Below are 14,086 nucleotides of genomic sequence, written 5' to 3' on the forward strand. Positions count from 1 at the left end.
CTCCCTCCTTGGTCCCCTTTCGACCCGGCCGAGCGGGGTCTCCTTCAGTCACCACATCTCTCCCTTTTCCTCAACAAAATTAAGGATGGTGACGGCCGTTTTAAATCGGAGTCTCACCCACTGCCTTCCCGGCGCTCACGTTAAACAAGGTATCACAAACCCTAAACTGCCCGGTCAGACATTATAAGTGAAGCAGCGACTATTTTATGTTAGAGCGTCACTCTCTCCCATTAAATCATTTTACATCGAGCCATTACCGCCTCTCTCTTCTCAATGTACCTCAGTCTCCATTTCGGCCATTTTACCCGGTGCGTCTTTCCCTCCCTGTTGGCCATTTAAAGTCTGTCCATCACTCTCTCCCTGTCGGCCATTTTAACGAAGGAATCAGGGACTATTTCAAGTCGGGCCGCCACTTCCTTTGACTTATCAGTATGTTGCTCCCTTCCTGGCGTCGATTTTCCCTCGGTGCATCCCTCTCTCCCTGGGACTATTTTCAGTGAGTGCGTCACTCTCTCCCGGTGATAATTTTATATTCTGGATATCCTATAAAAATACTATTTTTAATCAGCACATCCCTCCCTCGCTCCCCGATGAAAATTTTCAGTCAGTGCACAATCCCCACCCTGTCGGTCATTATAACTCTGCCTGTCACTCTCATTCTCTTGTCGGTTTATCACTCCCTCCTTGCCGGTCATGAGAAACAAGGTGATCACGGCATCTTAATTCCGCCCATCGCCTCCTCCCTGGCACCCATTGTCACTCAGGCCATCACTTTCTCCCCGGAGAACATTTTCAGTCAACCTTTCACTCCCTCTCTAGTGACCATTCTAAATCCTTCTGTCGTTCCCTCCCTATTCACCATTTTCATTCAGGAGCCCCTCGCAGGACAGACACACTCGACCACCCTCCACTCGATTGCGCAGACTGTTTATCACAAACAATAAATATACCGCAAACAATAGAGACCGATACGACATCCTCATCTCCGGATCCTGTGCGTCATCACTCCGAGTGTCGTAGAGAGAGGAGGATACAGACACCAGGAAACGTGTGCGGTAATATTCCCGGTGTCGATACAGAGACCCGACACCGTGGGCGGTAAAACTCCCGGTGTGTAGACAGAGATCGGGAACCGTGCCTGGCAAAATTCGCAGTTTGGGATATGGAGACTTGGAACCGTGCCCTGTATAACTTCCTGTGTGTTATGAGGACACCGGGAACCGGGCGCAATGAATCTCCCGGCTTGGGGACTCGGAAACCATAAACCTCTCTCACACCCGCACTCTACGCCCCCTCCCCATCCTTCCGTCCGATCGTATCCACCGTTAGTGTTACAAAGTCGTCAACATCTACACGACCCTCGACTTTCCGTGTAACTAATAAACTCACTGGCGTTCCCGACAAATTCGTAAACCCCGCTCCGAGTTCTGTCAAATACAGAATTCAGGCGTCCCCGCCAATTTCCAGGATTACATTTCCGTTGGAAACAACTGAAAATTGTCCCATTGGGAGTCAGATGGTGGGAAGGGCCAAATCCCACTGGGTGACCGTACAATAGGAGTGAATGGGAAGCGGTGCAGACGGTGGGGGTAAATGGGAAAGGGTGGGGTCCACTGGGAGGCAAACAGTGGGAGTGAATGGGAATAGGTGGGGTCATTGGGAGTGCGGATGCTGTGAATGAATGGGAAAGAATGGCATTTGATCGGGATTGCGTTCCTTGTGAGTGGACGGAAAGGGACGGCGCCCTGTGAGGAGTGCGGACCGTGGGAGAGGGACGGGAAGGGGTGGATACCCGCTTTGCAAAATTATCCTCAACTTCGATTTCATCCTGGGCTACTTCTCGACCCTCGAAGTCAAATATGATTGTTAACCGCTATGTTTATGATTCCCGTCTACTGCCCTGCTGTCTGTTCCCCCTCCCACCCTCTCCTTGTCTGTGCATATTGAATCGCTCTCCGTCTCCACGTATATTCATCTCGTGTGTCTGTGGTTCCCTGCGCTGCAGTTCCATGGTGAACACAATGAGAGTCTCCTCTGTAATCTGTTTCAACTCGAGAACGCGGTTGATATATCTCACACTACAGACCTTTTTTTTCACTCTGTGTCTGACACCAGGAGTCTGTGATGGGACGATGCAGTTGGATCTTCACTCTGTGCTGAATGCCGGTATTCCATCCTTCTTACCTTTCGTACTTGGGGGGTCAATTAAATCACCTCTGACATTACAGTCGATTTTAACTGTCGGCGGGGGCAGTTAGCCACGATGGGGGTAGGGTGGAGATTAGATCCTGGGTACTCAGACTCTGAGACGCTGCTGTACTAGTGTGAGGAGCTCAGAACCATTATTGCAGTTATCCGGGTGCGGGGGTCAGCAGTAATCCCAGATCACTCTTCCTCCTCTAATGAGACTCGAGTCCGACACCAAGACAGGAAGTTACAGCGGTTTATTGATTTCGTCACGACAAATGTAAATCGACTCACTCACAGTCAAACACAATTAACTGACTGGCGACAACGAGTGACAGTTTGAATAATCAGTCCCGTTTCTCACCGTCACTCTGCATCGGGGAACCGATGATTATAAAATCACACTTCAGGGTCGTGTCCGATATCGCTGCAGATCCAGTGTCACTGCCGAGGTAATTGTCCATTTAACCTCATTATATCGGCCAGACTGCCGAATGCACCGTCCTCAGCAAAGGGAGCAAAAGGATTCTCTCCCGGGGTAATCCCACCCCGGGACACCGCTATTCCAGACTGAGTCCCGGATCCCGGGCTCTTCCTGTCTGTGTGATTCCCCAGAATCTCAAGTGGCGAAGTCTCGAGCCCGCACATCCGGCCGAAGCTGTTCCGCCGGACAACAGGCAGATATACGTCACGATGGACCGCTTCCGATGTCACCGAGCTCAAGACTGGAGCAGGTTCCGTTAAAACTGTTGGGAATTACCCCCGGTGTGCCTCAATTAAGTTAAGGGCGGGAGTTAAAGGGGAGGGCGGCGAATCGGACAAAATGTTGCCATCCCATGGGTGGGGGTGTTCACTCATTCAGATGTTCACACGGCCACTGTCAGTCCGGGTCTGACTCCCCGCAGAGGTCTCAGTTCCTTCTCCCCGGTCTCACTGAACTTATTCTTCAGCAACCTGAAACAGATGGAAGAATAGAGATGAATGCATTCAACAGTGGCTGGATGGGAGATGCCAGAGAGTAGTATGAATAACTGTTTGTCAGGTTGGACGCCGGTGACTAGTGGTGTGCCTCAAGGATCTGTACTGGGTCCAGTGTTGTTTGTCAAATAAATTAATGATCTGGATGATGGGGTGGTAAATTGGATTAGTAAGTAAGCAGATGATACTTTATGCAGATGGTGTTGTGGATAATGAAGTATGTTTTTAAAGCTTGCAGAGAAATGTCGGACAGTTAGAAGAGTGGGCTGAAAGATGGCGAACGGTGTTTAAAGCTGATAAATGTGAGGTGCCATATTTTGGTAGGAATAATCCAAATAGGGCATAAATGGTAAATGGGAGGGCATTGTGAAATGCAATAGAACAGAGTAATCTAGGAATAATGGTGCATAGTTCCCTGAAGGTAGAATCTCATGTGGATAGGTTGGTGAAGAAAGCTTTTGGGATGCTGGCCTTTATAAATCAGAGCATTGAGTATAGGAGTTGGTATGTAATGCTAAAATTGTACAAGGTATTGGTACAGCCGAATTTGGAGTATTGTGTATATTTCTCGTCACCAAATTATAGGAAATATGTCAGCAAAATAGAGGGAATACAGAAAAGATTTACTAGAATGTTATCTGGGTTTCAGCACCTAAGTTACAGGGAAAGATTGAGCAAGTTAGGTCTTTATTCTTTGGAGCGTAGAAGGTTGAGGGGGGACGATAGAGGTATTTAGAATTATGAGGGGGATAGATAGAGTTCACGTGGATAGGCTTTTTCCATTGAGATTAGGGGATATTAAAACAAGAGGACATGAGTTGAGAGTTAGGGGGGAAAAGTTTAAGGGTAACACAAGTTTAAGGGTAACAGCTACTACTCAGAGAGTGGTAGCTGTGTGGAACGAGCTTCCAGTAGAAGTGGTATAGGCAGGTTCGGTATTGTCATTTAAAGTAAAATTAGATAGATACATGGACAGGAAAGGAATGGAATGGAGTGCGGGCCAGTGGAACTAGGTGAGTGTAAGCTTTTGGCACGAACTAGAAGGACCATGATGGCCTGTTTCTGTGCTGTAATTGTTATATGGTTAAATGGTTATATGAAGTAAACAGATTACACAACAGTGTCAGTAACAGTGGATAGGGGTTAATATTTCAACAACACCAACAGACAAATATCACCAGAAAACCCGCGGAACTGCTGGAATTTTATCACATTGAACATTAACACTCTCACTCGATCCACTTCAGCCTCTGGTGGTTCAGTATGAGGCGGCGGAGAGCGGGGACTGATCCGTCTGTCAGCGAGTTTAGTCCCAGTTTCAGCCCCGTCAGTGATGGGTATGTACTGAGAGCGGAGACGAGATCCTCGGCACCAGAATCTGTGAGACCGACACGCTCCAGCCTGGAGATGAGAGAGAGTGAGGGTGAAGGACACAGAGAGACAGGAGACGGTACAAATCCCCAGTGTTTATCAGTAACACAATTACTGATCACATTAATGTTCATTGTCAGACACCCAGTGACTGTAAACAGAATCTCCCACAGTCTGGAGATGAGAGAGAGTGAGGGTGAAGGACACAGAGAGACAGGAGACGGTACAAATCCCCAGTGTTTATCAGTAACACAATTACTGATCACATTAATGTTCAGTGTCAGACAACCCAGTGACTGTAAACACAATCTCCCACAGTCTGGTACTTACCCCAGTTTCTGTATTTTACACTCTGCGTTCCTCAGAGCCGCAGACGCCAGTTTCACTCCTGAATCTCCCAGTTTATTACCATTCAGGTCCAGCTCCGTCAGTGATGGGTTTATACTGAGGACGGAGAAGAGATCCTCGACACCAGAATCTGTGAGATCGGCACTGTCCAGCCTGGAGATGAGACAGAGTGAGGGTGAAGGACACAGAGAGACAGGAGACGGTACAAATCCCCAGTGTTTATCAGCAACACAATTACTGATTTTTTTTTTCTTCAGCACGACTGGGTAGGTCGGCCAGTGAGAACAGCGAGAAGAGTTTAAAAGGAAGACAGATTTACAGAGCGAGCATCAGAGGAGCAGGAGACAGAGTAGGAAGGCTTTGGCTCAACGGGGCTTCGGTGATAAAGGGTCGAGGCGAGGTAGGTTATCTGTTTACAATACGAACAGAGAGCATGTGTGTGAGGCTGGTTTTCTGTGCTCGGTGTCAGGTGTGGGAGATCCTGGATACTCCCAGCCTCCCGGAAGGCAACATCTGCACCCGGTGTGTCGAGCTGCAGCTCCTTAGGGACCGAGTTAGGGAACTGGAGATGCAGCTCGATGACCTTTTTCTGGTCAGGGAGAGTGAGGAGGTGATAGAGAGGAGTTACAGGCAGGGGGTCACACTGGGGCCACGGGAGACTGACGAAGTGGGTCACAGTCAGGAGAGGGAAGGACAAGAAGCAGATACCAGAGAGCACTGCTGGAGGGGGTGACTGCTCACGGTGGAGGGGGTGATGGCCCACGGTGGGGGGGGGGGAAGCAACAGTGCCTCTGGCACAGAGCCTGCCCCTGTGGCTCAAGAGGGTGGGGAAATGATGAGAATGGCAGTAGTCATTGGTGACTCGACAGTTAGGGGGTCAAACAGGCGATTCTTTGGACACAGGAAAGAAACTCGGATGGTAGTTTGCCTCCCAGGGTCCGGGATGTTTCTAATCACGTCCATGATAACCTGCAGTGGGAGGGAGAACAGACAGAAGTCGTGGTACATATTGGTACCAGTGACATTGGTAGGAAAAGGAAGAGTTCCTGAAAAAAGACAACAGAGAGTTAGGAAGGAAGTTGAGAAGCAGGACCTCAAAGGTAGGAATCTCAGGACTACTGCCTGTGCCACACAACAGTGAGAATAGGAATAGAATGAGATGGAGGATAAATGTATGGCTGAGGGATTGGAGCAGGAGGCAGGGATTCAGATTTTTAGGAACATAGAAAATAGGTGCCGGAGTAGGGCATTCGGCACTTGGAGCCTGCAGCACCATTCAGTACGATCATGGCTGATCATCCAACTCAGAACCCTGAACCTGCTTTCTCTCCATAGCCCTTGATCCCTTTAGCCACAAGGGTCATATCTAACTTCCTCATAATGAACCGGCCTCAACTGTTTCCTGTGGCAGAGAATTCCACAGTTTCACCACCCTCTGTGTGAGGTAATTTTGGAGCAGGTGTGACCTGCTCAAAAAGGACAGGTTGCACTTGAATCCCAGGGGACAATATCCTGGTGGGAAGATTTGCTAAAGCTATTGGGGAGAGTTTAAACTAGAATTGTTAGGGGGTGGAAGCCAAAATGAAGTGATGGAGGAAAGGGAACTTGACTCACAAATAGAGAAAACATGGAGACAGTGCGAGAGGGAGGATAGGCAGGTGATAGAGAAGGGAGACACTCAGTCTGATGGTTTGAGATGTGTCTATTTTAATGCAAGGAGTATTATGAAAAAAGCGGATGACCTTAGAGCATGGATCAGCACTTGGATATATGACGTGGAGCCTATTACAGAGACTTAGATTGTGCAGGCGCAGGAATGTCTATTTTGAGTGACAGGCTTTAGATGTTTCAGAAAAGACAGGGAGGGAGGCAAAAGAGGTTGGGACCTGGCACTGTTGATCAGATATAGTGTCATGTCTGCAGAAAAGGAGAAAGTCATGGAGGGTTTGTCTATGGAGTGTCTGTGGGTGAAAGTTAGGTACAGGAAGGGGGTCAATAACTCTACTGGGTGTATTGTATAGACCACCCAACAGTAACAGGGACATCGAGGAGCAGATAGGGAGACCGATTCTGGAAAGGAGTAACAATAACAGGGTTGTTGAAGTGGGAGATTTTAATTTTGCAACTAAAGATTAGCATCTCCCTAGAGTGAGTGGTCCAGTTGAGGTGGAGTTTGTTAGGTGTTTTAAGGAAGGTTTCTTGACGCAATATGTAGATAAGCCTACAAGAGGAGAGACTGTACTTGATCTGGCATTGGGAATGAACCTGGCCTGGTGTCAGGTCTCTCAGTGAGGGAGCATTTTGGAGATAAATGATCACAACTCTATCTCTTTTACCATGGCATTGGAGAGGGATAGGAACACAGAAGTTAGGGAAACCTTTACTTGGTGTAAGGGGAACTATCAGTTTATCAGGCTGGGAAATGAAAGCATAAATTGGAAACGTATGTCCTCAAGGAAACGTACCAAAGAAATGTAGAAAATGTTCAGGGGATATTTGCGTGGGATTTCTGAGTAGGTACGTAGCAATGAGACATGGAAAGGATGGTAGGGTACAAGATCTGTGGTGCACAAAGGCTGTTGTAAATTTGGTCAAGCAAAAAAGAACAGCTTACGAAAGGTTCAAAAAACGAGGTAATGATATGAATCTGGAAGATTATAAGGCTAGCAGGAAGGAGCTTAAGAATGAAATCAGGAGAGCTGGAAGGGGCCATGAGAAGGCCTTGGCGGACAGGATTAAGGAAAACCCCAAGGCATTCTGCAAGTATGTGAAGAGCAAGAGGATAAGATGAGAGAGAATAGGACCAATCAAGTGTGACAATGCAAAACTGCGTATGGGACAGAGGATATAGCGGAGGTATTTAATGAATCATTTGCTTCAGAACTCATGACGGAAAAGGCGATCGGTGGGATGACTTGCAGCAGACTGAAAAGCTTGAGAATGTAGATATTAAGAAAGAGGATGTGCTGGTGCTTTTGGGAAGTATCTATTCGGATAAGTCACCGGGACATGACGGGATGTACCCCAGGCTACTGTGGGAAGTGAGGGAGGAGATTGCTGAGACTCTGGCAATGATCTTTGCATCATCAATGAGGACAGGAGAGGATGTGGAGGATTGGATGTTTGCAGATGTTGTTCCCTTATTCAAGAAAGGTAGTAGAGATAGCCCTGGAAACTATAGACCAGTGAGTCTCTCTTCAGTGGTTGGTAAATTGATGGAGAAGATCCTTAGAGGTAGGATTTATGAACATCCGGAGAGGCAAAATAGGAATAGTCAGCATGGCTTTGTCAAAGGCAAGTCGTGCCTTAGCAGCCTGACTGAATTTTTTGAGGATGCGACTAAACACTTTGATGAAGGTAGAGCAGTAGATGTAGTGTATATGGATTTCAGCAAGGCATTTGATAAGGTACCCCATACAAGGCTTATTGAGAAAGTAAGGAGGCATGGGATCCAAGGGGACATTGCTTTGTGAATACAGAACTGGCTTGCCCACAGAAGGCATAGAGTGGCTGTAAACGGGTCATATTCTGCATGGAGGTCGGTAACCAGTGCTGTACCCCAAGGATCTGTCCTGGGACCTGCAGTCTTTGTGATTTTAATAAATGACCTGTTGAAAGTGGAGCGATGGGTTATTAAGTTTGCTGATGACACACAGGATGGGGCTGTTGTGGATAGTGTGGAGGGCTGTCAGAGGTTACAACGGGACATGCATAGAATGCAAAACTGGTCTGAGAAGTGGCAGATGGAGTTCAACCCAGATAACTGTGAGGTGGTTAATTTTGGTTGGTCAAATATGATAGCAGAAATTAGTATTAATGGTAAGACTCTTGGCAATGTGGATGATCAGACGGATCTTGGGGTCAGAGTCCATAGGACACTCAAAGCTGCTACACACGTTGACTCTGTGTTTAAGAAGACATAACAGTGCATTGGGCTTCATCGATCGTGGGATTGAGTTTAAGAGCCAAGAGGTAATGTTGCAGCTATATAGGACCCTGGTCAGACCCCAATTCAAGAACTGTGCTCAATTCTGGTCACCTCACATGGAAACCATAGAAAGGATGCAGAGGAGATTTACAAGGATGTTGCCTGGATCGGGGAGCTTGCCTTATGAGAATAGGTTGAGTGAACTCAACTTTTCTCTTGAAGTGGCAGAGGATGAGAAGTGACCTGATAGAGGTGTACAAGATAATGAGAGGCATTAATCATGTGGTTAGTCAGAGGCTTTTCCCCAGGACTGAAATGGTTAGCATGAGAGGACATATTTTAATGTGCTTGGAAGTTGGTACAGAGGAGTTGGCAGGAGTAAGGTTTTTGAACACAGAGAGTGCGTGGAATGGTCTGCTGGCAGCAGCGGTGGTAGAGGCGGAAACAACAGGCTTTAATAGACTCCTGGATGGCTACATGGAGCTCAGAAAAATAGAGGGCTAAGGGAATAGCCTAGGTAGGGACATGTTCGGCACAGTTTTGTGGGCCGAAGGGCCTGTATTGTGCTGCAGGTTTTCGATGTTTTTTTTGTTTCTACTGATCACATTAATGTTCACTGTCAGACATTCACTGACTGCAAACACATTTTCCCACAGTCTGGTACTCACCACAGTTTCTGTATTTTACACTCCAGGCTCCTCAAAGCCGCAGACACCAGTTTCACTCCTGAATCTCCCAGTTTATTACAGCCGAGGCCCAGCTCCGTCATTGATGGGTTTGTACTGAGAGCAGAGGCGAGGTCGCCTGCACCAGAATCTGTGAGACCGACATTCCTCAGCCTGGAGATGAGAGAGAGTGAGGGTGAAGGACACAGAGAGACAGGAGACGGTACAAATCCCCAGTGTTTATCAGTAACACAATTACTGATTTTTTTCTTCAGCACGACTGTGCAAGTCGGCCAGTGAGAACAGCGAGAAGAGTTTAAAAGGAAGACAGATTCACAGAGCGAGCGTCAGAGGAGCGGGAGACAGAGTAGGAAGGCTTTGGGTCAACTGGGCTTCGGCGATAAAGGGTCGAGGCGAAGTAGGTTATCTGTTTACAATACAGACAGAGAGTATGTGTGTGAGGCTGTGTTTCTGTGCTCGGTGTCAGATGTGGGAGATCCTGGAGACTCCCAGCCTCCCGGACGGCAACATCTGCACCCGGAGTGTCGAGCTGCAGCTCCTTAGGGACCGAGTTAGGGAACTGGAGATGCAGCTCGATGACCTTCGTCTGGTCAGGGAGAGCAAGGAGGTGACAGAGAGGAGTTACAGGCAGGTGGTCACACCGGGGCCACGGGAGACCGAGGAACTGGGTCACAGTCAGGAGAGGGAAGGGCAAGAAGCAGGTACTAGGGAGTACTCCTGTGTCTGTACCCCTTGACAATCAGTACTCCTGATCGAGTACTGCTGGGGGGGTGCAGTCTATGTGGGGATGGGGGAGCAACAATGGCTACACCTTTGGCACAATGTCCAGACCTGTGGCTCAGAAGGGCAGGGAAAGCAACAGCAAGGCAGTAGTGATAGGGGACCCTAGATTAGGGGGTCAGATAGGCCATTCTGTGGACGCAGCAAAGAAGCGCAGATCGTTGTTTGCCTCCCAGGTGCCAGGGTCTGGGATATTTCAGATCGCGTCCAAGATATCCTGCAGTGGAAGGGAGAACAGCCAGAGTTTGTGGTACATATTTGTACCAATGACATAGGTAGGAAAAGGGAAGAGGTCCTGAAAAAAGACTGCAGGGAGTTCGGAAGGAAGTTGAGAAGCAGGACCTCAAAGGTAGTAATCTCGGAATTACTGCATGTGCCACAAAACAGTGAGAATAGGAATAGGATGAGGTGGAGGATAAATGCATGGCTGAGGGATTGGAGCAAGAGGCAGGGATTCAGATTTCTGGATCACTGGGACTGCTTTTGTGGCGGGTGTGACCTGTACAAAAAGGACGGGTTGCACTTGAATCCCAGGGCGACCAATATCCTGGCGGGGAGGTTTGCTAAAGCTATTGGGGAGAGTATAAACTAGAATTGCTGTGGGGTGGGAACCAAAATGAAATGATGGAGGAAAGGTAGGTTGGCTCACAAATAGAGAAAATTTGGAGACAGTGTGAAAATGAGGATACGCAGGTGATAGAGAAGGGAGGTGCTCAGTTCGATGGTTTGAGATGTGTCTATTTTAATGCAAGGAGTATGATGAATAAAACGGATGAGAGAGAATGGATCAGCACTTGGAGATAGGATGTGGTGGCCATACAGAGACTAGGATGGCTCAGGGGTAGGAATGTCTATTTTGAGTGCCAGACTTTAGATGTTTCAGAAAGGACAGGGAGGGAGGCAAAAGAGGTGGGGGCGTGGCACTGTTGATCAGAGATAGCGTCACGGCTGCAGAAAAAGAGGTAGACATGGAGGGATTGTCTACAGAGTCTCTGTGGGTGGAAGTTTGGAACAGGAAGGGGTCAATAACTCCACTGGGTATTTTGTACAGACCACCCAACAGTAAAAGGGGCATTGAGGAGCAGATACAGAGGCAGATTCTGGAAAGGAGTAATAATAGCAGGGTTGTTGAAGTGTGAGATTTTAATTTCCCAACTATTGATTGGCATTTCACTAGAGTGAGGGGTTTAGATGTGGTAGAGTATGTTAGCTCTGTTCAGGAAGGTTTCTTGACTCAATGTAGATAAGCCTACAGGAGGAGAGGTTGTACTTGATCTGGTTTTGGGAAATTAGCCTGGTCAGGTGTCAGGTCTGTCAGTGGAACAGCATTTTGGAGATAGTGATCACAATTCTACCTCATTTACCATAGCATTAGACAGAGGTAGGAGCAGTCAAGTTAGGGAAGCCTTTAATTGGAGTAAGGGGAACTATGAAGCTGTCAGGTTGGAACTTGTAAGCATAAATTGGAAACAGATGTTCTCAGGGAAATGTACCGAAGAAATGTAGAAAATGTTCAGGGGATATTTGTGTGGAGATCTGAGTAGGTACGTTGCAATGAGACATGGAAAGGATGGTAGGGTACAAGATCCGTGGTGCACAAAGGCTGTTGTAAATCTAGTCAAGAAGTAAAGGTTCAAAAAACTAGGTAATGATTTAAATCTGGAAGATTATAAGACTGGCAGGAAGGAGCTTAAGAATGAAATCAGGAGAGCTAGAAGGGGCCATGAGAAGGCCTTGGCGGATAGGATTAAGGAAAACCCCAAGGCATTCTGCAAGTATGTGAAGAGCAAGAGGATAAGACGAGAGAGAATAGGACCAATCAAGTGTGACAATGGAAAAGTGCGTATGGAACAGGAAGATATAGCGGAGGTACTTAATGAAGCATTTGCTTCAGTCTTCATGACGGAAAAGGATCTTGCCGATTGTAGGGTTGACTTGCAGCAGACTGAAAAGTTTGAGAATGTAGATATTTAGGAACTTTTGGAAAGCATCAAGTGGATAAGTCACCGGGAAATGACGGGATGTACCCCAGACTACTGCGTGAAACGAGGGAGGAGATTGCTGAGCCTCTGGCAAAGATCTTTGCATCATCAATGAGGACAGGAGAGTCTATGGAGAATTGTAGGGCAGTGAATGTTGTTCCCTTGTTCAAGAAAGGAGTCGGGATAGCCCTGGAAATTATAGGCCAGTGAGTCTTACTTCAGTGGTTGGTAAGTTGATGGAGAAGATCCTGAGAGGTAGGATTTATGAATATCTGGAAAGGCAAAATATGATTAGGAATAGACAGCATGACTTTGTCACAGACAGGTCGTGCCTTACGAGCCTGATTGAATTTTTTGAGGATGTGACTAAACACATTGAAGAAGGTAGAGCAGTAGAGGTGCTGAATATGGATTTCAGTAAGGCATTTGATAAGGTGCCCTATGCAAGGCTTATTGAGAAGTAAGGAGGCATGTGATCCAAGGGGACATTGCTTTGTGGATCCAGAACCGGCTTGCCCACGGAAGGCAAAGTGTAGTTTTAGATGGGTCATATTCTTCATTGAGGCCAGTGACCAGTGGAGTGCCTCAGTGATCTGTTCTGGGACACCCATTCTTTGTGATTTTTATAAATGACCTGGATAATGAAGTGGAGGGATGGGTTGGTATGCTTGCTGATGACACAAAGGATGGGGGTGTTGTGGATAGTGTGGAGGTCTGTCAGAGGTTACAACGGGACATTGATAGAATGCCAAACTGTGCTGAGAAGTGGCAGATGAAGTTCAACCCAGGTAAGTGTGAAGTGGTTCATTTTGGTAGGTCAAATATGATGGCAGAATATAATATTAATGGTAAGACTCTTGACAGAGTGGAGGATCAGAGGAACTTGGGGCCTGAGTCCATAGGTCACCCAAAGCTGCAACGCAGGTTGACCCTGTAGTTAAGAAGGCAAATGGTGTATTGGTCTTCATCAACCGTGGGATTGAGTTTAAGAGCTGAGATGTAATGCTGCAGCTATATAGGACCCTGGTCTGACCCCACTTGGAATACTGTGCTCAGTTCTGGTTGCCTCACTGTAGGAAGGATGTGGAAATCATAGAAAGTGTGCAGAGGAGATTTACAAGGATGTTGCCTGGATCGGGGAGCATGCCTGATGAAAATAGGTTGAGTGGACTCGGCCTTTTCTCTTGGAGTGGTAGAGGATGAGAGGTGACCTGATAGAGGTGTACAAGATAATGAGAGGCATTGATCATGTGGTTAGTCAGATGCTTTTCCCCAGGACTGAAATGGCTAGCACGAGAGGGCATATTTTTAAGGTGCTTGGAATTAGGTGCAGTGGAGATGTCTGAGTAAGTTTTTTACGCAGAGCGTACTTAGTGCAGCGGTGGTGGAGGTGGAAACAACAGGGTTTTTAAGAGACTCCTAGATGGCTACATGCAGCTCAGAAAAATAGAGGGCTAAGGAAATAGCCTAGGTAGGGACATGTTCGGCACAGTTTTGTGGGCCAAAGGGCCTGTATTGTGCTGCAGGTTTTCGATTTTTTTTTGTTTCTACTGATCACATTAATGTTCACTGTCGGACACCCAGTGACTGTAAACACATTTTTCCCACAGTCTGGTACTTACCACAGTTTCTGTATTTTACACTCCTGGTTCCTCAGAGCTGCAGACACCAGTTTAACTCCTGAATCTCCCAGTTCATTCTCACTCAGGTCCAGCTCCGTCAGTGATGGTTTTGTACTGAGAGCAGAGGCGAGATCCTCGGCACCAGAATCTGTGAGACCGACATTCCTCAGCCTGGAGATGAGAGAGAGTGAGGGTGAAGTACAC

At 47.4% G+C, this 14,086-nt stretch overlaps 1 protein-coding gene across 1 annotated transcript in view; it reads right to left on the reverse strand.

The window, feature by feature from the left end:
* Positions 1-2,427: 2,427 nt before the first annotated feature.
* LOC132389061 (NACHT, LRR and PYD domains-containing protein 3-like) overlaps positions 2,428-14,086 on the reverse strand; it is a 37,864-nt gene continuing 26,205 nt past the window's right edge. The window contains exons 9-13 of the mRNA XM_059961474.1: positions 13,883-14,053; positions 9,481-9,651; positions 4,867-5,037; positions 4,399-4,566; positions 2,428-3,141 (exon numbers count right to left, since the gene is read on the reverse strand). Of these exons, the coding sequence (XP_059817457.1) occupies positions 3,054-3,141; positions 4,399-4,566; positions 4,867-5,037; positions 9,481-9,651; positions 13,883-14,053 (769 nt within the window). The 3' untranslated portion in view covers positions 2,428-3,053. The remainder of the gene's footprint in view (positions 3,142-4,398; positions 4,567-4,866; positions 5,038-9,480; positions 9,652-13,882; positions 14,054-14,086) is intronic.

This window comes from Hypanus sabinus, unplaced genomic scaffold, assembly GCF_030144855.1.
Source record: "Hypanus sabinus isolate sHypSab1 unplaced genomic scaffold, sHypSab1.hap1 scaffold_47, whole genome shotgun sequence".
NCBI lineage: Eukaryota > Metazoa > Chordata > Chondrichthyes > Myliobatiformes > Dasyatidae > Hypanus > Hypanus sabinus.